We start from the raw sequence: 25493 nt of genomic DNA on the forward strand, positions 1-25493 counted from the left end.
TCCATATCCTCATCATTACAGATGGGAAATTGTATGTTGGAATGCCCCCTTGTGTTAGAAAGAAATCTCTGCCTGTACAAAACAGGGCATGATGATGTAGTGGTTAGAGTATTAAACTACAACTGGGGAGGCTTAAGTTCAAATCCCCACTCAGCCATCAAGATCACTGGGTGACCTTGAGCCAGTCACTGTCTCTCAGCCTAACTTGCCTCACTGGGTGTGAGGATAACATAGGGGTGGGGTAAAAATCAGTCACTTACACAGGCAGGATATCCTTGGACAAGGGCAAGAATAAAAGTGTAAAAAAAAAATAAAAAGATCAAGCAGCATAAATATCAAAGGTGTGCTGGTATCGTCATGCTCTGGTATAGAAGAAGTTAGAACTGGGAGCAGCTATTCTCAGGTTTCATAGGATTTTAGTTTTTGCTAGTCCTCGAGCAGTCTGATCCTGTGATCTAGGTGTGGCAGCACAAATTGTTGATCCGGAACCCAAACTCTAGAAGTTCTAGCAAGCAGGAAAGAGGTGGTTGATTTTGTCCTACTTCACAGGCAATCCCCCATTCCTGGCTTCTGTGGCTTCAGGGAGGCAGAAAGGCCAATGGGATGTCACATAAGAGGATAGGATGGGACTGATCCGTCCCTGCCAGTGACATGCAGTTGTTACCGAGCTGTGGTGGGAGCAAGCATCTATTGCCAGGAAGGGTTTCACCAGTAAGAAGAAATTAGTGAAGTGAATGTTGTGGGTCTTGAAAGCTGAAGTTATGAGGTATTGATTATGTTGAGAATCCACTCTTTTGATGGTACTTCACCCCCAGGATTGACCCCCTGGCAGAGGGATGAGTGCATGAGCTTGAGACCCATTCAGTCTCATCACATATAAAATCCTGAGGGGAAACAGCACCTGAACAGGTTCTGAATGGGACAATTCGTTATTCAAATTTCAATCCCTGTTGAGGAGTTCTGTAAAAGTGGAATTAGTGCATTTCTAATATCCTTTCTGGACCCCCAAATTTGAAACTCCTCTATTCACTAAAACAATCTGATTTAAAATGGTTGTTGTAAGAATTGTGAAGGGATGCCTGAATAAGTCTGTCAAATGCAAATCTAATCTATCTTTCCCAATTATGTGTAGCCCAATTATGGAGGCAAGTCAGGAAGATACCAGATCTTCTGCATCTTCAGGTTCCCCTACACAAATCTCCACTATTAAATTCCAACAAATTCCAGAGAAGCTGGAGCTGGTTCATAGCTCTACTGATGAAATCACCAGTGATGTTGAAAGTGCTTCTAGTGAGTATGCGGTAGACAACTTGTTTTCTTACTCCAGGTTTCTTTACACATGCCCAGCAAATATAAATTTGGCATTGTCGTTTTGAAACTCAACGAGTATTTTACCTCAACAATTGACACTGTAAGGTTAGATAAGGGATATATTGTACAGTTTTACCATATTATAGCACCCCCCCCCCCCCAGTTCAGTTTAGTGATGGGAAGACAGAAGCTGACAGAGGAATGATCTTAAGTATTAAGGCTCCTTGGCAAAACAAGAAAATACTCTTTGACAATATAAAACAGATTCTGTAAGAAAAGTATTTAAATTACTAACTTGAACTGCAATAGTAGATTGTGACATAAATATTAATATCTAAAAAATGAGTCAAATACTATTTTACTGTTTTATCAGTCGATGTTTGTGTGTTTTTACTGTGTCTTATTGGTTTTATACCCTAATTTGGGATCGTTTTATAATAAAAGGGAGTTATAAATTTCATAAATGCCTATATGGATCATATCAATGGTTAGAACTTGTAACTGGCAGATACGTTAACTTTCTTGTTTTTTAGGTGACTCTCCTGAGGTACTGAGGAATGTTGAGCAACGCAAACGGCTCTTGCAACCTCTTCCAGGCTTGTTGACAAATTCTGCTAACTTTAAGTTGGAGGCTCAGCCTGTGCCTTGGATGGAAGTGGAAAAAGAAGTCCATCTTGGTAAGGATGATTATGTTCTTCTATTATATCTGGGTCCTTTTTAATAACAGACTTTCAGACATGCTAAAACTTGTGGGTTAATTTACACGCAATAGTTCTCATGGAAGCTCTGTTAAACCAGGTGCGTAATTTTTTCCTCCTAGTTCATCTTGCTTGAGCTCATTATGGCTGCAGTATCGAAGGGAGAATGGTTATCAACAAGTTTTATAATATGGCAAATATTGCCTGAACCTAGCTGGTGATGCCCTGAGTTTGAATTACTCCTCTTCCTCCTGAACTAATGTTATCCTATGCAACATGGCAAACTGAGTTGCTGCTGTCTATTAGCTTTTAACAAATTTATTTTGTTAAAAATAACAAAATTATTTTTGTTATTTTGGTGGCGGTGCCGCCACCGCCAGGCCTTCCCTGTGGACTTCTGCCTGGCAGACCGCCAGTCCCTGCAGGACCAGGCCCCCAGGTACCGAGCCAGCTGTGCTGCTCCACCTGCCCCTCCTTGGAGGGGCTACATAAGCTGGCTGGCTGAGGTGGCCTGGGAGAGCCAGGGCCTGCAGGAGAAGCCACCACCACCACTGGGGAAGAGGCGTGCCTGCTGCTGCTGGGCCTGCTGCTGCTGCCGCCGCCACCACCACCACCACCACTACCACTAGGCCTTCCCTGTGGACTCCTGCCTGGCATTATTTTTAGGGGGATTTTTAATTGTTTTTTTTGTATTGTTTTTTTGGGGGGGGTTGTTGTGTTTTTAGGGGTGGGTAGCCTGCCTGATAGGCAGGAGTGAGGGGGCATGTGTCCACCTGATGGAGGCAGTGGGGGGAGTGTTGGGGGCCAGAACATACCGAGGCTGGGCGGCAGGCGCTGGCGGAGCGCTGGGGGCAGGCCATGCCAGGTAAGGGGAACAAGGGAGAGATATGTAATATCTGTCCCCTGCTCCGGGCCTGTCCAGAGCCAAAGGATGGCTGGGGGAGGCGTGACCCCATCTTCTGGCCTTCGTTTGGTGCTCTGCAATGCCAGGTCTGTTACCCAGAAAACCTCCCTCATCCATGACATGATCCTGGATGAGGGTGCAGACCTGGCATGTATTACGGAGACCTGGCTGGCCGAGGCTGCTGCTCCAACCCTTGCAGCCATGTGTCCAGCTGGATTTTCGTATGCACAGCAGCCGAGGGCTAAAGTCGGGGAGGGGGAGTGGCTGTTACCTACCGAGAGTCCTTGGTCTTCACCAGACCCCCTCTCCGGGAGACCAAGGTTGCTGAGTGCATGTACTGGAGGTTGGGCCCGAAGGACAGTCTGGGGATTCTGCTCGTGTACCGTCCATCCCGCTGCATGACTGGCTCCCTGGCCGAGGTCCTTGAGGTGGTCTCTGATGTGCGTGTACAGTCCCCTAACTTATTGGTGTTGGGGGACTTCAACGTACATTCGGAGGCCATCCTCACAGGAGCACCTCGGGACTTCATGGAGACCATGGCCTCCTGGGAGCTGCACCATATTCTAACTGGGCCCTCCCATGTAGCCTGTCATGCACTAGACCTTGTGTTTGTTTCTGGAGAAGCGGGGAGTGGTCTGGAAGTCGGGGGTATATCCACCACCCCCTTGTCATGGTCAGATCACTATCTGGTGACGTTGGACTTCTCGGTTCCACAACCCCTCCGCAGGGGTGGAGGACCCATTAAAATGGTCCGCCCCAGGCGTCTTATGGATCCAAATGGATTCCTGAACGCGCTTGGGGATTCTCTGGGGCACGCCAACGGCCACTCGTTCGAGACCCTGGTGGGTGGCCGGAATGCCGCAATCACTGGGGCATTAGATCAGGTGGCTCTGAAACGCCCTGTCCCCCTGAACAGGGCTTGGACTGCACCATGGTTTAATCCGCGGTTACAAGCTCTGAAACAGGAGGTGAGACGGCTAGAGCGCCGGTGGCGGAAGTCTCGCTCCAAAGACTATCAGACATGGGCTAGAGCTGTATCTTCAGTGTATCACGTGGTGGTGAAGGCAGCAAAAAAGGAATATTATGCTGCCTCTATCGCGTCTGCAGAGTGCTGTCCCAGGAGGCTGTTCCAAGTGGTCCAGAGCCTGGTCAGTCCTGTGGCTCCGGAACCACTGGAGCATTCTAAGGCCTCCTGTGAGGCCTTGGCAAGGCACTTTGCAGATAAAATTGATCAGATTAGGTGTGTTACTCTGCACACTGTGGATACAGTTAGTGAGCAAGAGGCGGCCTGTGGCAAACCGGTTTTGTGGGATCGGTTCCACCTTCTTCCTCCTGATGAAGTGGACAAAGTGCTTTCATCTGTACGGCCGACCACCTGCTTACTTGATCCTTGCCCATCTTGGCTCATTATGGGCTGCGGAGAGAGACTGGGTGAGGGGATCAGGGCGGTGGTGAACGCCTCCCTTGAGGAGGGAGTGATGCCATCAGCCCTCAAGGAGGCAGTGATAAGACCGCTCTTAAAGAAGCCCTCCTTGGATCCTCAAGTTCTGAACAACTTTCGCCCAGTTTCAAATCTGCCATTTTTGGGCAAGGTGATTGAGCGGGTGGTGGCGGTGCAGTTGAAGGCACACTTGGAAGAAACTGATTATCTAGACCCATTTCAGTTGGGCTTCAGGCTTGGGCATGGGACAGAAACGGCCTTGGTCGCCTTGGTAGATGATTTGAGGAGGGCTCTGGATAGGGGTGAATGCTCCTTCCTTGTTCTCCTCGACCTCTCAGCGGCTTTTGATACCATTGACCATGGTATCCTCCTGGACCGCCTGGAGGGGTTTGGCATTGGAGTCACCGTATTGCGGTGGTTCCAGTCCTTCCTCTCCGGCAGGTACCAGAGGGTAGCACTGGGAGAGGAGGTTTCGGACTTGTGGCCACTTACTTGTGGGGTGCCACAGGGTTCCATCCTCTCCCCGATGCTATTTAACATCTATATGAAGCCGCTGGGGGCTATCATCAGGAGGTTTGGGGTGCAGTGTCATCAATATGCGGATGACACGCAGCTCTACCTCTCATTCAAATCTTCACCAAGGTTGGCCCTAGAATCTCTGTCCAAATGTCTGGAGACGGTGAGTGGCTGGATGGGGAGGAATAAGCTGAAGCTGAACCCTGACAAGACCGAAGTACCTTTAGTGGGAGACAAGAGGAGGCTAGGGGATGTTGACCTGGTGTTGAATGGGGTACGGCTACCCTTGAAAGACCAGGTCCGCAGCCTGGGGGTCATTTTGGACTCCCAGCTGTCCATGGAGGCTCAGGTGTCAGCTGTGAGCCGGACAGCGCTGTATCAACTCCATCTGATACGGCGGCTGCGCCCCTTCCTTCCCGACCATCTGCTCCCATCGGTAGTACATGCCCTGGTCTCTTCTCGTTTAGACTACTGTAATGCGCTCTACGTGGGGTTACCCTTGAAGACGGTTCGGAAGCTGCAGCTGGTACAGAACACGGCGGCTCGCCTGATTAAAGGCAGCCGCCGGCAAGATCACATCACTCCAGTGCTGAAGGAGTTGCACTGGTTACCAATTGTTTTCCAGGCCAAATTCAAGGTGTTGGTTTTGACCTTTAAAACCCTATATGGTTCTGGCCCCGCCTATCTTAAGGAGCACCTCCAGCAGCACCAGACAGGCCGCTTAACAAGATCAGCCTCGGATGGCCTTCTCTCTGTCCCATCAGCCAGGACAGCTAGACTGGTGGGGACGAGGGAGAGGGCCTTTTCTGTGGTGGCCCCCACTCTGTGGAACTCCCTCCCTAGGGAACTCCGTCATGCCCCCTCTTTAATGAGCTTCCATCATGCATTAAAAACATGGTTGTTCAGGCAGGCATTTGGGGTCGGTTAGGGTATTTTAGAAAATGTTTTTATTGTAGAATTTTATTGTTTTAAACTGTTTTAGTGTATGTTGTACATTGCCCAGAGTGGCTGGGTGACCAGCCAGATGGGCGATTAATAAATGTAATAATAAATAAATTATTAACAAATTTTAATAGGAGTGATAGAACATCACATTCAAGATAGGCCTTGGATTTCAATGGTTGGTGTAGTCAAGCTTAAAACAGCCTCTATCGTAATAACTAACATGAGGAAATATTTTCAAGGTCTTCATGTGGATAAATGTAAAGTGGACAGCAGCTGTGGTTATAGTCCTTTAGTTTTATTTTAAGACATAGGGATGCATCCAATAGTGTTTGCCTACCAGCAGAATGACATGCATTAGCAAAACAATTCCCCCTTCCCCCCATGCAATCCCCCATGCCCCTCCGGAACAAATTTTGGGGTGAGAGAGGGGTTTGCTGGAAGTTCGTGAGGCAGTGAATAATATAACGGTAAAGCAAAAATAGTTTTAAGGGTTAACTGTGCATATGGTAGAATGTTATCTCTAGAGACTGTTCTGTCCATATATTCTTATTAGTGATTATTTCAGACTTAATCCTGTTCCAACAGGGGATGACCTTTACTGTATCACTCGTGAGTATTTGATCAGTGAGGATGACAAGATGTTCTCTGCTGTGCCAGCCAACTTTGCACATGAGGTCTCAACAGCTTTTTTAATAAAGGTACATAAGTGTCCTATTTACGGCCATCCTTGAGTTAAGTGTTCCCCCATGGTATCTTCTTTACACCTTTTATCAAACCCTTTCAGCAACCTGGTTCACATAGCATGACAGCCCATCGTGGGTTCATTTACCCTCGAGGAGCCACAGTGAGTGCCAGCCACCATTATGACTATCGCATAACCTTACAACAGACAGTGGGTTACGCAGGGGTGGTTTAACCCTCGAATAATTGTCGCTGCCTGGGTTCGCATGACACGAAAAACCCCAGTTGGGGGTTGCATATTCATAATGGCGGTCAGCATGTGCCGCAGCTCCTGGGGGGTAAATTAACCCATGATGGGCTATCATGTCATGCGAACCGGCCCTCTGTCTCTCTTACTTGCTTTGGACCCTCTTGCTTTGTTCTGAACACTGACAATTTATCAAAATCCCCAGGAACCTTCCAAATTAAGACCAGAAGTACACAATATTAAAACATTAGAATTTAAGAACACTAAAAATCCAATAGCAGAAAAGCAACATATGATTTTAAAATATAAAGATGTTGTTGAACTAAGAGCAGCAGTGAAAAATCAAATCACAGTTCAGTTAAAAGCATGGGGAAATTGAATTGTTTTAACTTGGTGCCTACAACTGAAAAGTGGTGGGACTGTACTTGGGAGGGAGTTCAGTATCTAGGGCACCACCTGACGGGGGAGGCTTATTGCTGCCAGTGTAGTGTTAAAATGTTCGACTGGGACTTTGGGAAATGCAGGTTCAAGTCCCCACTTGGCTGTGAAGTTCACTGGGTGACTTTGGGCCTGTTACTGCCTTTCAGCCTAACCTACTACATAAGGTTGTTGTGAGGATAAAGTGGAGAGGAGGAGAATCATGTATCCTGCCTTGGGCTCCTTGGAAGAAAAGGCGAGATATAAATGTAATACATAAATTAACCCTGGTCATAGTGTGCTGGATTTCTTCTCTTTCGTAGCTTTTTTTTTACCTTGATTTGTGTTTATTTTTAATTATATAAAAAACCAAGACAGCTAATATCATAAGATATCAATTAATGTATGTTATATGTTTTGAATGGTATCTCCAGTGCTGTTGATGCCTTGTAGTTTGTTTCAAGTGTTCTCGGTAGGCACCAATCAGCTCTTAATAGCTGAATTAAATGAGAAATGAGCTGAATTTTACTTTTTTATTCAGTCAGGTAGGAATTTATTCATCTCCCTTGATAACTGTGGCAGGTACCCTGAGTTTTCCTTATAATGGAAATCCTAGGAATTGTTTTGTGAGATCCTACTCCTTTCCTTGATTTCTCTCCCTTTTTGTGTCCCCTTTCTGATGTTCCCCTTATTTGGGGAGAATGCTCTTTCTAATTCAGGCCCTGTGAAACTCCCCTGTAAGACGTTAGGTTGGAGTGGGCCACTTTTCCTCCACATCCCACCCCTACTGCTTTGATGCAATTATGCTGTGCTCTCACAGCTTCTATAGACAGTACATCTAGATCAGAGTGTGACTGCTGAAATTGCCCATGATACATTTCCAGGGCAGGGTGGCAGTGTAAGAATGGCCTTTTGTCTGACATGATGAGGTCTGCCATGTTAGCTCAAGATAATATTCTTGAGGCAGCTATCCAGCATTGGACAAATCTTTGAAGTCTGTGTGAATAACAGACTTTGGGCAGTGGCGAAGTCATAACTATAGGTAGTTTTTTCCCCCTCTTGTGTAGGTGCACTCTGAATTGGTGCCATGGGACTTTTACATCTTGCTGCAACTGCAAGAGCGTCTAGATGCTGCGTTCGATCAGAACTTTAGTGAAAACTACACTTGTTTCTTATACCACAATGGCTGTGTGACTCTGCATAAGGAGATAAACTGTATTACTCTCCAGGTCAGTGTGGATGGCCAGAATATGAAGGGCAGGGGTGACATGCATATTGGAAAGGGGTTGGAAAAATTTGGCTCCACTAACCTTCCCCATGTGGTCATTTATGTATATATACAGTTGTGTGAGAAAATATCGGAACTGGGCAGCGCACAGACACAGCTGGAAGCCATCCTCTGCAGTTTTCCAGTTGTGTGATTATTGGAATTTGTCCCCATATACTGCTGTAACTAAGCTGAAGTAACTTGCAATAATTGCACATTGCTTATTCTTCCCCTGTTTATCCTTTCATCCATTTCCCTCCCCTTCCATTGTTTCCTTGTGTCTGTTTCTAGTTTATAAGCCCCTTGGGGTAGGGCAGCACGCTGTCCTGGAGTTCTTCATAAAGTGCCATATACTTGAATGGCAGCATATGGTGATGTTACTGCCCAGTTCACTTCTCCATGCAGTAAAGTGAGTGCAATTGTGTATGGACAAAACAAGCAGGGCTTGCATATGTGGACCAGCCCTAAGATACCAGTGATATATGTGTCTTCTTGGTCTTATTCTCTGTAATTGTCCTGAAACAGAACACTGCAATGTTGAAGCAGTAACCTAATCCATCATAAGAACATAAGAGCCATGCTGGTTCATACAAGTGGTCTATCTAGTCCAGTGTTCTGTTCACGCAGTGGCCAACCAGCTGCCTGTGGGGAAACCCACAAGTAGGACGTGAGTGCAATAGCACCCTCCCACTCATGTTCCCCAGCAGCTGATGTACATAGACATACTGCCTCTGATGCTGGAAGTAGCATATACCTATAATGACTAGTAGCCACTGATAGCCTTATCCTCCATAAATACCAGTAACTGAAAGATGAATGGATGCCATTCAGGCCCTGAACCATATACCTAGAATTTCTAGATTTCTTTTCTGGCTAATGCAATGCTTCTGATACTTAAGAGGTGTACAATTCTGGAAATTTTGAATCTGTCCAGGGAGTTGGGGTGGAGGGGGGTGGGGACAGAAACTTTGAGGAAAATTAAAAGATAGGCAGTACTTCATCAAACCTAAACTGTACTGCCTTAACAACATAAAATGTATAATCTATAGTTTAGGAAATAAAAGTTAGTCATATTTATGATATTTAAATATTTTTGGGGTAGAATCCCTCTCAAGGCAGCTTACATAAAAGAATTATCTACAGATTTATTCTGAAGTAAGGCTTGCTCTGTTTAGGGTGCATGTTTCAACAGAAAAAAAGTCCTACAACTCCCAGCATTCACTAGCTAGCCATCCTAGCAGGGGAATGCTGCGAGCTGTAGGACTCTTTTTCTGTCAAAACATGCATAGGATTGCACTCTTAGTGGAGCTTGCTTGCAGAGGATTGCAAGCCCAAAAGTATGAATACCTTACAGTGCGTGTCTACTCAAAGGTAAGTCCCACTGAATTCAGTGAGCCTTACTTTGAGGTAATTGTGTATAGAATTGCAGCTTACGGCCTACAATTAGGCACTGTTTGTACTGTTAATTTTCTGCAAGTGAAATTGCGGATATATGCACAATACTAGAGAGAAAGCTGCAGACTACTGGTACCCTTTGCCACCAAAGCACATGTATTGTAGTATTTGCCATCTGAGAAGTAGGAAAAATAAAAGTTGAAAACTAAAAACCAAACATTTGTCATATACAAAAGAAAGTGTAGTAGTTAGACAAACAGTTTTATACTGTGATGGACTAGTAGCCTATTTGGATATCAAGTTAAACTTATAACAACAGGAATTATCATTTTCTAATCTTGTCGATTGTTTTACTTAGAAATCTTCAAATTATACTTTCTGTGAGTACAACCTTGTCTTAAGAAGCATTTCACACATTCTAAAGGAGAAAATATTTTATATGAAACAACAAAGAGTAATGTGGCACTTTAAGACTAACAGATTTATTATGTGATAAGCTTCTATGGATTATAGTTCACTTTATTAGATGCAATCAGACTTTATATGAGGGTTTTTTCAGCGTTCTCCCAGATTTCTGTTGCAAAAATTGAAAAGAATATTGGTGAAAGTGAGAGGGAAACCTGATTTGGATCCAGATTTAGCCATACTTAGAATAGATCCATTGAAATCAATGGGACTAAAGTTAGACATGACTAGCTTGTTCCATTGATTTCAATGGGTATACTCCAAGTATGGCAAAGTCTGCATCCAACCTCCAGTTTTTTCCTTTCTTACCCCCTGCCCCCATGTTTTCACATCTCTGCTTGTACTAGAAGCATTTGTGTTGATGCATTTGTGGTAAATGGGTTAAAATGCAGGGGTGCACCACCTGTGGCCCAGGGGCTACATGCAGCCCTCCAAACCCTTTATTGTGGCTCCCAAGGGTGCCGTAGAATCTATCCACTTCCACCTGTACTCTCTATTTATTTATTTACAATATCTATATACGGAGCAGTAAACAACAAGATAAAAGAATAAAACCCCACAATTAAAACATTTTAAAAACAGATTCAGAACTTAATATTTCTTTATTTACAATATAAATGTACATATTTTATATTATATTTTAATAATTTTATATACAATATATTATATTTTATATAATATAATTTTTATTATATTTTATAAATAAATATATCTACTCCCTCCACTGGAGATCCTCCAACAGATTGTTTCTCCCTGCCTCTGTTAGCCTCAATGAAAGAGCGTTCTATATCAGGATTGCTGGTGATCCCCAAAGCCAGCGTTACATGTGGCCCTCAGGGCTGAAAAGGTTGTGTACCCCTGATTTAAATAATCCATCCTGGGTTGTGGTTATTTAAATTCTGAAAAGTGCATGAGATTTGTTAATCATTTGATCTCTTATCTGAACAAGGAAAGCAAGGCTTGAGTTCTGAAATGAACTTCATGCATGACATTTTCTACCTTTTAATAGAATCTCCCTCTTCTATTAGCCAGCATGCTGTAGTGGCAAGAGTGTTGGACTAGGATCTGGGAGATCCGGGTTCTAGTCCCCACTCGGCCATGGAAGCTCACTGGGTGACTTTGGGCCAGTCACAGACTCTCAGCCCAACCCACCTCACAGGGTTGTTGTTGTGAGGATAAAATGGAGAGGAGGAGGAGAATGTAAGCCGCCTTTGGTTCCTTGCAAGAGGAAAAAAGGCGGGGTATAAATGCAATAAATAAATTCTAAGCTCTATACAACCCCAGCTGCGAACAATTGTAGTGATGGGGCCAGGGTGGTATAGTACTGTAGTTGCTTATGCTTATCTTTTCTTCTCAGGATATGATTCAACGTTGCAAAGTTATCCCACAAGAAGTGGTCATGCTGATTGCTGAGAATCTCCTAGAGGTGGTGGAGAAATTGCATAAAGCGGAGATAGTCCATGGGAATCTGCATCCAGGAACATTGTTCTTGGGAGACAGGTTGGCCATCCCTTTCCAGTGACCCCAAACCTTTTGCTTTTTAATTTGCCCTTTCAAAAGTGTCCTGAGTTGATGCAAATCATAGTTTTGAGAACAGAATGTGTTCCTAAGGCTCATAAGCAGCTTACTGACTCTGCTGGACCTTTCTGTGGCCTTCAGTAGTATTGATCATAAACATGTAGCTATACAGTGTTTTCTTCACAACTAGTTTTGGGTGTTGGCTTTTGAATGTAGGAATTCCAGAAGGATCATAGAATCATAGAATAGTAGGGTTGGAAGGGGCCTACAAGGCCATCAAGTCCAACCCCCTGCTCAATGCAGGAATCCAAGTCACAGCGTCCCTGACAGGTGGCTGTCCAGCCTTGCCTTGAACGCCCCCAGTGTGGGAGAGCCCATCACCTCCCTAGGTAATTGGTTCCATTGTTGTATTGCTCTGACAGTCAGGAATTTTCTCCTGATGTTCAGCCAGAATCTGGCTTCCTGTCACTTGAGCCCATTATTCCGTGTCCTGCACTCTGGGATGATCGAGAAGAGATCCCGGCGTTCCTCTCTGTGACAACCTTTCAAGTCCTTGAAGAGCGCTATCCTATCTCCCCTCAGTCTTCTCTTCTCAAGGCTAAACATGCCCAGTTCTTTCAGTCTCTCTTCACAGGGCTTTGTTTCCAGTCCCCTGATCATCTTTGTTGCCCTCCTCTGAACCCTCTCCAGTTTGTCTGCATCCTTCTTAAAGTGTGGTGCCCAGAACTGGACACAGTACTCCAGATGAGGCCTAACCAGTGCTGAGTAGAGGGGAACTAGTACTTCCCGGGATTTGGAAGCTATACTTCTATTAATGCAGCCCAAAAGAGCATTTACCTTTTTTGCAGCCCCATCACATTGTTGGCTCATATTCAGCTTGTGATCGACAACAATTCCAAGATCCTTCTCGCTTGTAGTGTTGTTGAGCCACGTATCCCCCATCTTGTAACTGTGCCTTTGGTTTCTTTTTCCTAGGTGCAGAACTTGGCATTTATCCCTATTAAATGTCATTCTCTTGTTTTCTGCCCAGCACTCCAGTCTATCCAGATCACTTTGAATTTTGTTTCTGTCTTCCAAAGTATTAGCTATCCCGCCCAATTTTGTGTCATCTGCAAATTGGATCAGCATTCCCTGCACCTCTTCCTCCAAGTCATTAATACAAATGTTGAAGAGCACTGGGCCTAGGACTGAGCCCTGCGGTACCCCACTTGTTACCTCTCCCCAGTTTGAGAAGGTCCCATTGATAAGCACTCTTTGAGTCCGATTCTGTAGCCAACTGTGGATCCACCGGATCATTCTTTCATCTAGCCCACTTTGAGCTAGTTTGCTCATCAGGATATCATGGGGCACTTTGTCGAAAGCTTTGCTGAAGTCGAGGTATATTATGTCCACAGCATTCCCACAGTCCACAAGGAAGGTTACTTGATCAAAAAATGAGATCAGATTTGTCTGGCAGGACTTGTTCTTGACAAATCCATGTTGGCTTCGAGTAATCACTGCATTGTTTTCAAGGTGCTTACAGACTGATAGCTTTATCATCTGCTCCAGGATTTTCCCAGGGATTGATGTCAGACTGATTGGTCTGTAGTTCCCAGGTTCCTCCTTTTTACCTTTTTTGAAGATAGGGACGACATTAGCCCTCCTCCCGTCCTCTGGCACTTCACCTGTCATCCATGATTTCTCAAAGAGAATAGACAGAGGTTCTGAGAGTTCTTCTGCCAGTTCCTTTATTACTGTAGGATGCAGTTCATTTGGCCCTGGAGATCTGAACTCATTCAAAGTAATTAGATGTTCCTTGACCATATGCCTATCGATCTCGAGCTGCAATCCTGCCCCTTCAGCCTGTACTTCGCCTTTGCCAGGGGGGTCATAGACCCTCTTTTGGGAGAAGACTGAGCCAATTGAGCACCTCTGCCTTTTCTTTGTCATCTGTTATCATTTTGCCATCCTTATTTAATAGCTGAACAACCACTTCTTTCCTCTGTCTTTTACTGTGCATGTAGCTGAAGAAAGCCTTTTTGTTGCTTTTAGCATCCCTCGCTCACCTCAGCTCGTTCTCAGCTTTAGCCTTCCTGACGCCATCCCTGTAATTCTGTGCTACCTGCCTGTACTCTTCCTTTGTTACTGGGCCTTCTTTCCACTTCTTGTATTTGTCCTTTTTTCTTTCCAGGTCATCCCTAAGCTTTTTGTGAAGCCACATTGGCTTCTTCTGTTGTCTTCCACCTTTTCTTCTTGTTGGAATTGTTTGTAATTGTGCCTTGAGAATTTCATTTTTTTAAAAGCTCCCACCCATCTTGGACTCCTTTTCTCATTAGCGTCGCTTGCCATGGGACCTTACTGATCATTGTTCTGAGTTCATGGTGTGATACTTGCTTATGCCAAGATAGGGGGAGATTCCGTTTATTACTCTGTCTGTAAAGGTATATTCACATGGTACACCTAAAGTGGGCAATGCACACTGAGATGGTTGTGGAGCAGTTCACACAACGCAGTCCACAGTAGGTAATTTAACCCTGTGGCATGTGTAGCCGCCATTTTGAATATGCAACCCTCACTCTGGGTTGTTGTGTCATGAGAACCTGGTGAGCATGGGTTATTCAAGGGTTAAACAACCCATAGTCTGTCTTATGCAAAGGTTGTTTAACCCTCACATAACCCACACTTGCTTTGTACAACATGACAACCCCTGAGTGGGGGTTGTATATGCAATTTGGTGCCCATGGGCACCGTAGCTCATTGTGGGGTATAGATCAGGGGTGAACAAAAGGTAGATCTCTAGGTGTTTTGGAATTTAGCTCCCAGAAGCCCCAGCCAGCATGGCTAACAGGAATGCTGGGAGTTGAAGTCCAAAATACCTGGAGATCTATTTTCTGCCCACCCATGGTGTAGAGCATCCTTCTCAAACCTAACTGGGTATGATGGCAGTTATAAAACACAATACATGTGGAGAGTGCTAGGTTGGGGAAGTGGATACATGTGTTCCACAAGCAACCCACAAAGAGAATCCATGGTTTGTTGTTGAGTGTGAACTGTTAATGGTTAATAAACCATAGTGTTAGTGCAGCTGGGTTCACACAACAACCCATGGCTCAACAACAACCCACACAACCTATACTCAATCCTGAGTGTGGGTTGTGTTGTTTGAACGCAGCCAGTGACTTGTGGCTCTTAAAGACTAATTGATTTATTATGCCTGCTGTTTGGGTTATCTGGGGCTGGCAGTAGTGCAGCACTGTGGAGACTGCAGGCAGAGCGCTCATAGTATCCTAAGCTAAGAGGGAGTCTTTTAACAATTATGCTGCTTTTAGTGCCAGTTCTTAAGGCAAACACTAGAGGGAGGCAGCAACATAGCCATGTGCAAATTAAATGTAGTGTTGAACAGAATTGTTTGTCTGCCAATCTTTCCTCAGAATTTGCAACCCATTTGCCATGGCTGAGACTACCAGTGCTCTGAAGATAGTGGATTTTTCTCACAGCCTAGACCTGCAGCTACAGCCAGCAATGAATTCACTGAAAGACTTTCCAGTAGCTCAGACCCAGTATGGGCAACTGATCCTTGATGAAAAATCTCTTCCTTACCAGGTGAAAATGTATTGCCTCCAGGATAAATACCACAGATGGCCCTTGACTAGGACTGCTTGACTTAATGAAAAATCAAATGTGTTGCTCTTTTCTGTAGCAAGCATGCGGCGTAGATTTGTGGCGCTGCTTGCATGTGAGAATAACCCCCTTCATCATATTTTCTATTGGCGGAAGGAAGTGGGCAGCATATAACTTCAGATGTTTTATTTCCATATGCAATAGCTCTATGAGTATTAAAGCCGTTGCTTGCTTTTCTTTTCAACTCCAAATAATTATTTCCAACAGCCATTGCCCCCCATCCCTCCCTTTGGAGCACTTACTAGAAACATAGAAGTTGGTATGGTATTTCTGGAGGGGACTGCGCTTCTAAAAACACTTTTTTACCATGTGACTTGGGTGATGAAGAATGTCAAACTGCAGAGGATGACAATATGAAGACTGATGAATTCTGTTGTGGTTTCAGGTGGACTTGCTTGGCATTGCAAACACAGTCCATCTTATGTTGTTTGGAGAACGTGTGCAAGTTCATCAGGAAAAAGGCTACTGGAAAACTAATAAAGACTTATCCCAGTAAGTATTAGACATGTAAACCAAGATCATTTTATTGCTCTACCTCTTTGTTGTCTAGTTTAGATTCACAGCTATAGGAATGATACCATTAGTTGGTAGAAACTAGATATTTAATGTTTAAAGTAGATCTAAAAGCATTAATCAGTTGTTTAACAGTGACAGCAATTTTCTAATCTGTGTGCCTTTGGGTTTTAGAGCACATAATTCAGTTTTTATTTTTGGGTTCTAGTGCATTACTGTAGAATTCTTAAAATGATATGCTTTTTCTTTCTAACAGGTGTTAAACTATGTGTTACCGTAACATCAATACCACAAAAAGGCATTATATTGAAGTTTTGGTAATATGTACAATTATTAAAACTTATTTAACTGATGAATTGTCTGAAAGACAGTTTATTTAATAAAACATATTTAATAGTTTTGACAGCCATAATTTAAATATGGTCTAAACTTTAACCCACAACTACAATGTGATAAGTATCTCCTCTTGGCACTATGAAATAGCCCTGTTATCTAATTTATTTCCAGAAGAAATGACAAAAAACAAATGGGCTGCCTAATTAACCTAATAGTGTTCTTTTTTCCCCCCTAGTTCTTTGGTGTATTATGTCAAAATATATTCCTCTAAACTTGACAGTCTAATTTGTAAAGATATCTGGAACAAGCTGAGTGGCAAATGAGTAGAAGCATAGGTGTTAGGTACACTTTTATAATTCACACTTTTCGTTCTGTGTTGCAAAGTGGTGGTGGTGCTGACAATTCTTGATGGAGGAGAAAGGATACCGATGTGGTCATGTAACTAAACTTTAGTACATGTTAATGTTTGATTTTTTTCAGAGCTAATTCTTCGCCACAACACATTGTAAGTCAATGGACCATTACGATAGCTACATCTTAGAGCAGGAATGCCCAACATCTTCAGCCTCAGGGACTGAAGCCTCCTTAGCCAAAATGTTGTAGGCCAGGCACCACCAGCCGTGGCACTATTGCTCCTCCATTTCCCCTTTGCCTTACACCTTGGCCAAGGAGAGTCTAGCCCCCTGGGCTACATCATCCCCTTGGCACTAAAAAAAGATGTGCCAGAGGCCTCTGCAATAATCTTCAGTGTTGAGAAAAGTATCAGCCACCCGGGCGGGAAGTCTGAGAGCTGATCAGCATTTGATCAGGCCAATGCCTCTCTCTTCTCCTGCCAAGCTTGTTGAATAGATGCCTCCAAAGCCCCATCTCTGGTTGCAGGAGCTTCTTGGGCAGGCTTCCATTCTAGGGCTGGAAAGGCTGGGGGCAGCCTAGTTCAGATGCAGCATGTATGACTCTCGGGCCTGCATTATTCAGCTTTGGCTGCACTGCTTCTCTAGGACTTGCTTGGGAAGCAGTGCCTGAGAGTTGTGCACTGCTTCTTAGACCAGGAGAACCTGGTCTAGGTTCTTCTAGGAGAACCTAGAAACATAGAAAGGTGCCTTATACTAAGTCAGACCCTTGGTCATCTAGCCCAGTATTGTTGACACTGTCAGTAGCTATCCAGGGTTTCAGACAAGAGTTTTTCCTACCCTAACTTGAGATTGTGTGAATTGAGCCTGGGACCTTCTGCATGCAAAGCATGTGCTCTACCACTGAGCTCCACTCAGGGGCTCCACCCATGATCCCTGTTTAGCCCCACAGATTTCTGGGTGAACTTGAGCTAGTCAGCCCACTTCTCTCTGCCAAACCTACCTCACACAGTAGCTGTGAGGATAAGGGGAAAGGCCTCCTTGAAGGAAGGACAGGTTAAAACGTTAATTCTAGTAACCTCTCAACCTTCCCACTGCTGAAACAGGCATGCCCCAAGGGCATCTGTGTGTGTCTGTGAGAGGGCAGGGGGGGAACCCTTAGAAATGATGCCTCGTAAGCAGTTGTTGAGAGGGCAGGTGCAACCAGCTGTGGGAGGCCAGTTGGCAATCTCTGTTCTTCAGTATATACTTCAGGTACAGGATGGCTGATATAGCCAGTGAGAAAAAACATCTTCTGTAGAATATTTTTCAAGCAACCATGAGCATCTAGAATCATGCATATACCTTGGATGTCAGGGAAGTTAGGCTTCCAAAAGTGTATTGGAATATGCATTTCATTTTTTTTCTAAGAGGGCTGTGAGATCTGTAATCTGTAGCATCCCTTCCTCCCAGTTGTTAATGTTCTGCTACTGCTCCTGTTTAACCTCAGGTGTGATAGAAGTGAAAGTGCCCTTGCTGTGGGTATATTAATAAAATGGTTTGGAGAGAGGGATTGAACATGGAAGTTGGGGTTAGGGATGTCAGAGAATTCCGCCACGGATCTTGGGGAGGCCGAATGCCAGTGCATTCGGCCCCCCGAAATCGGTGGCAGAACGGTCTCTCCCCCCCCCCCCCCGGGGGACGAGACTTACCTGGGGTGGATCTTCCGGGTGGCTGCGGTGGCGGTTCGGCAGTGGCGGTGGCCAGTCTTCTGACCGGCGGCCACCGCCATTTCCAGTTTAAAAAAAAAAACAAAAGACGTGATAGGCTACGTAAAGATTTACGTAGCCTATCACGGCTAGGTTTAAAAACAAACAAACAAACCGTGATAGGCTACGTAAATGTTTACGTAGCCTATCACGTCTGACTGAAAAAACAACCACAACAACGCACGTACGCAAATGGCGGCGGCCATGGCCGCCGCTATTTGCGTTCCTTATTTTGGCACGTCTTAGTCTACGTCAAGATTTACGTAGACTAAGACGGCGAAAATAAGGGGAACGCAAACAGCTATGCTATTTGCGTTCCCCTTATTTTCGCCGTCTTAGTCTACGTGAATCTTGATGTAGACTAAGACGTGCCAAAATAAGGAACGCAAATGGCGGCGGCCATGGCCGCCGCCATTTGCGTATGCGCGTTGTTGTGGTTGTTTTTTTAGTCAGACGTGATAGGCTACGTAAACATTTACGTAGCCTATCACGGCTGACTGCAGGGACGCAAAAGGCAGCGGCTACGGCCGCCGCCATTTGCATCCCTGCTAGCCAGCGGCCGGATGTCCGGCTGCTGGTGGAGCCGGCCAGCAGCTCCGCAGAATCCCTGCGGAGCAGAGCCGGCCGGCCAGGATTCCGGGGGGAGGGACGGAACACCTCCCCCCCAACATCAACATAATCCGCGAACAGGTAAGTGACTTTCGTACATCCCTAGTTGGGGTACAGGATCAGACTGCAGCGGAACAGCAGCTAAGGTAGATCTCGGATAGTTGAAAAAGGACTAAGGAAATAGGCTCATCTGGATAAAACCGGAGAGCTGTGTAGTAGTGGGTAATTATTGGACTAGGCAGGGGAAACCTGGGTTCAAATCCTGCTCAGCTCTAAGGCTGTCTGGTCTTGAGCAACTTGCTAGCTCTTAGGCAAACCAACCTCATAACGTTCTGATAATAACATTATTATTTATTACATTTCTATACCACCCCATAGCCGAAGCCGAATAACATGGGATAACCTGATGACCTGCTTTGCACATAATGAGAACCCATGGTTTGAATAACCTATGCACAAGCAGGAGAGAGTGTGCTGCCTCTTGCACACCTGCCACTTCTGCTTTTACTTAAACCAATGATCGGCTTGTTTGTAGGTTGTTGTGTATGACGTGCAAACCCATTATTTGTTGTAGGGTTATCCACTGCGTTGTTTAGCCCCTAAACAACCCATTGGTCTGGGTTTGCACGTCATGTACAACAACCTACAAACAAGCCAATCGTAGGTTGCTGATAAAAATCAGGCAGCGTGCCTACTCTCTCCTGCTCATCTCCAGCAGCCAGTGGACTGTCATTACGTGTGAACTGCCCCAATATACGCCACTGTCAGTTCTCTGGAGGGTGAGCTACAAATGTAATGAAATAAACTCTGATTATCTCTGTGTCCCACGCTGGGATCTCCATTGAGAGTTAAAGTTCTAATTACTGCTTGTCTCAATTAAGTATTCCAGACAATCATGTGGATTCTGGTATATCTTTCTTGGACTTTAAATACCACAGTAAATGATTCCATTGAGCTGCTTCAAATCTACAGCTTCCTTTCTCCAATCCTGTCTGTGAAGAGGGCATGCCAGATTTATTTTAAAGCTCTTTAGGGAATGGTCCACTGAGTAATGCTTGCCTGCCTACTTATCCTAACTCTTTTAGGATATTTGCTTTTATCTCCAACTTTAGTAGAATCAGGGGGGTGTATAGACGTTTATTTGACGCAGATTGATCCCTGCCCTTTCCCTGTCAACCATCCTGACAAGTCTTATTTGAGTGAATTAAACCTTTCCAATCAGAAGGTTCCCAGAAAGATTATCTGTTGCGCTTCATGTATTTTAAAGAGCAGGAACAAAGTTGCCTTTTTATAGCTGTTTTTTAATAGACAGGCTTAAAATAGATAGTTTTGCATCAGCAGCAATACTTCATGGAGCTGGCTCATGCTGTGGGTGTGATCGGTTTTCAAGGAGCAGTATGCTTATGGTGATTAGAAAATTCAGAATATTTGCAGAAAAAGTGCCTTTGCCAAAATATTTGTGTGTGCAGGAACTCCTTGTTCCTGTCCTTAAAATGCTTGTTAAATTACACTGATGGAAAGTTTCCAGCTAGACAGACAAATTTGACTAAGGTGTTTCAGTTGACACTCTTTTCTGCCTAGGCAAGCTTGGTTTACTAAAATACAAATACTAAACATATTTGTACTACATAAGGTTTGTGATTGCTTGAATTATTATGGTTTTTGTTTCAACTTGTTTCATCTGTGGCCTTTAGATGATAAGGCTTCTTTGAGTGGTGGTGGGAAGAATGCTTCAGGTTCACAAAAGAAGAAAAAAACATACAGCTGTTAAAGTGAGAAATGGCTTTTCTATATGACAGTTTCTTAGGAATACTGCCACCTTTGTATTTAACAACGCACCTGATAACTATAGACAAGGAATTCTGTGCAAGCAAGTGAGTGGACTGGTGGAGAAAGAAGGGATCTCTCTTCCGTCAGTCCCTTGGTTTCCAGGCTGACTATGGAAAAACGGAAGCCCTTCCCTTCTCCACCAGCCCACTTGGTAGAAGGCAATTTTTTAAAACTAGCCAAGGCTGGTATCCTGCATTTCCACACTGGCTGCAGAAGAGAGAGCTTTCCCTTTTTGTAGTTGGCATGGAAATGCAGACTACTAGCAGATTAGTTTAAAAAATTGCAGGCTAGTAATATCTGTGGGTTTATTTACAAGGCTGTGTTAACATGTCCTCTGAGATTTCCAATGCTGTTATCCTTGCATGGTCATGGCGGGAAGTAGTTTGCTTAAGCAGGAAAGCTCTAGGCTAAATGAGCAGAGAGTGACTCAGATCAATTCTATGTTGGCTATTTGTGAAGTTGCAGTCTGTGCAATAGCATTTCGATTGTTTGATTAAGCACAGATGATTGAATTTGCTATATTAAAGGGGAATAGTCAAAATGTAATATAGCATCAATCCTTCAGATGAGAAAGGAAGACTTACTAGAAATATATACTTGCAGTATTAGGGTTGTTATCTTCTGTTAGACTCCCCACTTGTTTCTAATGCGTGCTTTTAACACATGGAATATCAAAAGGAGTAAAAAACTGCATTCCTTGGTAAAATGTATGTATTTTCCTTATAAGCAAATCTGAGTTTTGTTGCAGTAATTTAAGCCCACAGTTGCAAGTGTGTGTATGACTACTCCCCACCTCTACCCTGACTCATAATTTGGTTTTTAGTTGGTAAAAAGCCTTAAACTATACAGCCCATTCACTTTTCTTTTAATCAGTTCACTGTTGAAAGGCGTATTGCTACCCAGGAGGCAAGAGGTGCAGCAGATACATGCATCCTTGGAGCTATCTGTCTGCAGTTGAGCCTGCCCTTTTGGTAAACAAACCAAACGAGGCAATATTATATTGTGAAGTAAACAGTGAGGAGTGAGCAAGTTCTTCAAAGTTTAGCCCTATCGTAGCTGTGAGGCAGCTAGCCTGCTTTTAGACCTAGGTGATCTGCAGAGCTTTTACTCTGGCTTTAACATGGGATGTGCCTATGCAGTTCTTAAAAGTTTTATTTCACCATTAAGCTCGCATCCCTTTGTTTGGAGTCAGTAAATCCCAAATGTCCATATCCAATCAGTGTTAACTCTTAAATGTATGCGCTGAATCCAAAACAAGTTCATGCTTATAAATAAGCACTTAACTTTCTAGCATGTGCAATCTGCCAACTTTAAGATACCTTTTTGTCTAGTGAATGGAATGTGTCAGCATAAGTTTCCCAAGTGACCCCGATATCATGACTTCGTAGCTGGAACATACACTTGAGACCTTTCCAAGTCTTCCTTTTCATGCCCCTGCCATTTATCAAGTTTTTGTTTCATTGTTTGCTTCCATGAGAGCATTCATGTGGGATATAAATATAATAAATAAATCCACGTCCAACAAGGGACTCAGATTGTTGTCTTCAAGCACAATTAAGAGATTATAGCTTAAGCAAGAATTCTGAAGCATCCATATGTATGATAGTCTCAATAAACTGCTTTCCCATTGGTTTTTAGGTGTGTTGATGGTGATTTGTGGAGTAAAATTTTTGAGAGAATTCTGAATGCAAATGGTAAGTCTACTGTGCCTCTGCTGAGAGAGCTGAGAGAGGAATTGAATAGCACATTTGACAGTTCTTTCCCTGAACGCCTCTGCGATTCCTTGACAAAGCTGGAAGACATCCTTCATGTTGGAAATATCTTCTGACACAGAGAAAGTATCCTTCTGAAATCTCTCAGCTTCACTGTCCACTCACAACAACCCCTGAGGCAAGAAAAAGTTCATCCTTGCTTCTCTTTCACTGCTAGTGTATAAACAGTTGAAACTGCTTCCACGTTTATTTCTTCATGACCTATTAAAAGAATTCTAGCTGATGCCTTAACTATATGTACAGTTTCTGTTCACTGGCAGATCTCTCTGTACTATTAAAACTTCCTTGTGAATAGCCGTTGAAATGTTTTCAGTTTCCATCACTTTATGATACCTTGAGTTCTTCATCCTCGCATTGTTATAAATCTGTAGTCTGTCTTGTCCTCTTCTTGTAATCACTGTTCAATAAAACTGTTTTGTAGCCACCTGTATTCTGCCCCATGGCTTTCAGAATTTGGTTGCTGGCGCTATTGATATTGAGCGATTTATGATGGATGAAAGATTTCTTATCCACCTGATAGCTTTCTCAGCAATTTGGGTTGCAAGTTCCTTTTGAATACACAATGCAACTGAAAGCGTTAGCGGGCTATATGAGAAAAGACAAGAACTCAAATATCAGGTGTTGAGGCCAAACTAGATGTGATGTTGCTTAGTAAATAGCAATTGTGTGGTTAGTGTTTAACTAAATGGCAGCGGGTGGGGGATTAACCCTTTGCCCCTGGCACAGTACTGATCCAGACAGGGCTGCCCTGTGGGAGCTTTCCTCCTAATGCAAATAACAGCAATGTGCGGGGGGGGGGGGGATCTGGGCCACAGCAAGGGCAAAAGGTTAAATGATCTCTTCTCCTTCCCCACTGCATGACTGCTGCTTCTTTAAAAAGATCAACCAACCATGCAGTTGCATGAATAATCTCCCATAGAATTTGGACCTCAGATGGCAGATGTGGCAACTGCTTTCACTAGTGGACAAATTCTTGTTTGATGTATCAGTCTCAGTCAACATCATACAGATCTATAATTAAGTTGGATCATGGTGGTTGAGGATCTCTGTTTCTGAAATACCACTAGTTCAGTTGACAAACAGCCTGGTCCCATTCATCCTGTAGTTATGAAACCATCAGAAACAGGCTTATGTTTCTATGTAACTTTCAGCTTAGGTGGAAAGGATTGCAGTCTGCTTGTGAAGAGCATGTCAATCATATGTGGCTCTGGTTCAATAACTAATAGTTACTTCAGTGCTGCCAGAAACTTTTTTCTTTGCAATACCTTAAGCTGTCCTGCGGTCATTGATCTAAAATATTATTTGGATCTCTTCCCTTGAATCATGTTTTGCATTGAAATTGATTTATCATTAGACATTTGGTGATTAATATTGGGCATAAGCCCAATTCTTCACTAGTCACAATTGGTAATGATCCTGTGACTAAACTGTGGGTCCCTTGCATATAGTTGTTGTATTATCACTTCACTGGCAGAAAACAGCTCTCTCACAGAGTGAAGGGGGGTTAAATCAGAATTTATACAGTGGACACTGCTTCAAAACATTTTTGCAGGACAAAAGACCCCACTATAAAACAGCTGATTTGTAATTATCACTCAGCCATTAAACTTTACCTACTAAAGGGTGTGTGATGTTTAGAGTCTACATCTAGATAACCTCCTGAGGTCTGTTCTGATTATATCTATGGTCTAACTTCTAGTGAAGGAAAAAATTGAAGTTCTAATTAGTATTTATCGATGCATTGTTAAACTATTGGTACTACTTTACTCCTCTTTTGAAGAGGTACTCTTTTGGATCACAATCGTAGATAATTCACACAGCCTGAGGGCTCCCTGATTTTGCCCAAATAAAGTAAATCTGCAGCAACATACAACATGAATCACAACTACTGTTTGAAATAAATTAAGTTGTTCATGGTACAGTGCCTCAGACCCACAGTGTGGCTTTTTGAATTCAATACAGATAAGCTCACAATCTTCAATGCAAAGATGGTTGACAGCATGTGATACTTAAAGTGGCTTGGAACTTGTTTAGCAACTGTTGAGAAAATCTGAAAGCACCAGGTTTGGGGTGTGTGGGTGGGGGGGAGATTCCAGGGTGGGGGGGCAAGAAGAGAGATTGCAGGCAAGTGGGGGGTGAAAGAAGAGAGAAATGTGCCCTCAGGATCAGAAAAAAAATATAGATGTCCCCTCCGGAACATTGAAAAGGTTGCCTACCTCTGCACTAGCGTATCCCTAATGTCGGTGGAATCCCAAAACACACTGGTGTCCAAGATATGTCCATCTTACTGAATTATTCTCAAGTTTGTGAGGATGAAATTCAAACCTGCAAGTAATTCTGTGGGCCTGAGATGAATTCTGTCTCTTGATAGATCACCCCTGCCGATCAACTCTGATGCACTGCATGAATCTCATGATATAGATAACAGTACTACCACCCTCTGCCATGGTGGTTGTGTCAGCAACTAGGGACGGGGAGGAAATTCATTTGGTTCACATTTCAATGCAAGCTTACCTAATTTTGCACTTTCAAGCCAATATGTGAACACAGTTATCCTTTGAAATGTGTATTTCTCCAAACTTTGCAATTCAATTCTCCAATTCAAAAATTTGTATTTTAGGGGAAAATGCACCCAAAATGTGTGTATTTCTGAAAATAATGCCCATAATTCTTTTTCAGGGAAAATGGTTTGCAAAAATGCATATCAGAAGAAATGTGCATAAAAGTGCATACAATTTTTCATGTGAACTTTCCCAATGAATTCTCAAACGAATGCAGAAATGGAATGAACCAAACTTAAGACTGGACAAATTCGAAACCAGAACTGGCATCTGTCTATTTTGTTTTGTTATGGCTGCTGGTTCATGAAC

At 43.7% G+C, this 25493-nt stretch overlaps 1 protein-coding gene across 7 annotated transcripts in view; it reads left to right on the forward strand.

Annotated features, from left to right (window-relative positions):
* BUB1B (BUB1 mitotic checkpoint serine/threonine kinase B) overlaps positions 1-23053 on the forward strand; it is a 42491-nt gene extending 19438 nt beyond the window's left edge. For 5 of the 7 annotated variants that reach the window (XM_084845152.1, XM_084845145.1, XM_084845136.1 and 2 more), the window contains 8 exons: positions 1133-1290; positions 1845-1988; positions 6401-6513; positions 8228-8389; positions 11645-11787; positions 15216-15387; positions 15851-15957; positions 22490-23053. In XM_084845152.1, the coding sequence (XP_084701278.1) occupies positions 1133-1290; positions 1845-1988; positions 6401-6513; positions 8228-8389; positions 11645-11787; positions 15216-15387; positions 15851-15957; positions 22490-22679 (1189 nt within the window). In that variant the 3' untranslated portion in view covers positions 22680-23053. The remainder of the gene's footprint in view (positions 1-1132; positions 1291-1844; positions 1989-6400; positions 6514-8227; positions 8390-11644; positions 11788-15215; positions 15388-15850; positions 15958-22489) is intronic. The other 2 variants (XM_084845170.1, XM_084845160.1) reach the window with 1 other exon arrangement.
* The last annotated feature ends 2440 nt before the right edge of the window (positions 23054-25493 follow it).

This window comes from Heloderma suspectum, chromosome 1 (genome assembly GCF_057233095.1).
Source record: "Heloderma suspectum isolate Gila_16-S chromosome 1, 16-S_ref, whole genome shotgun sequence".
In the NCBI taxonomy this organism is placed as follows: Eukaryota; Metazoa; Chordata; class Lepidosauria; order Squamata; family Helodermatidae; genus Heloderma; species Heloderma suspectum.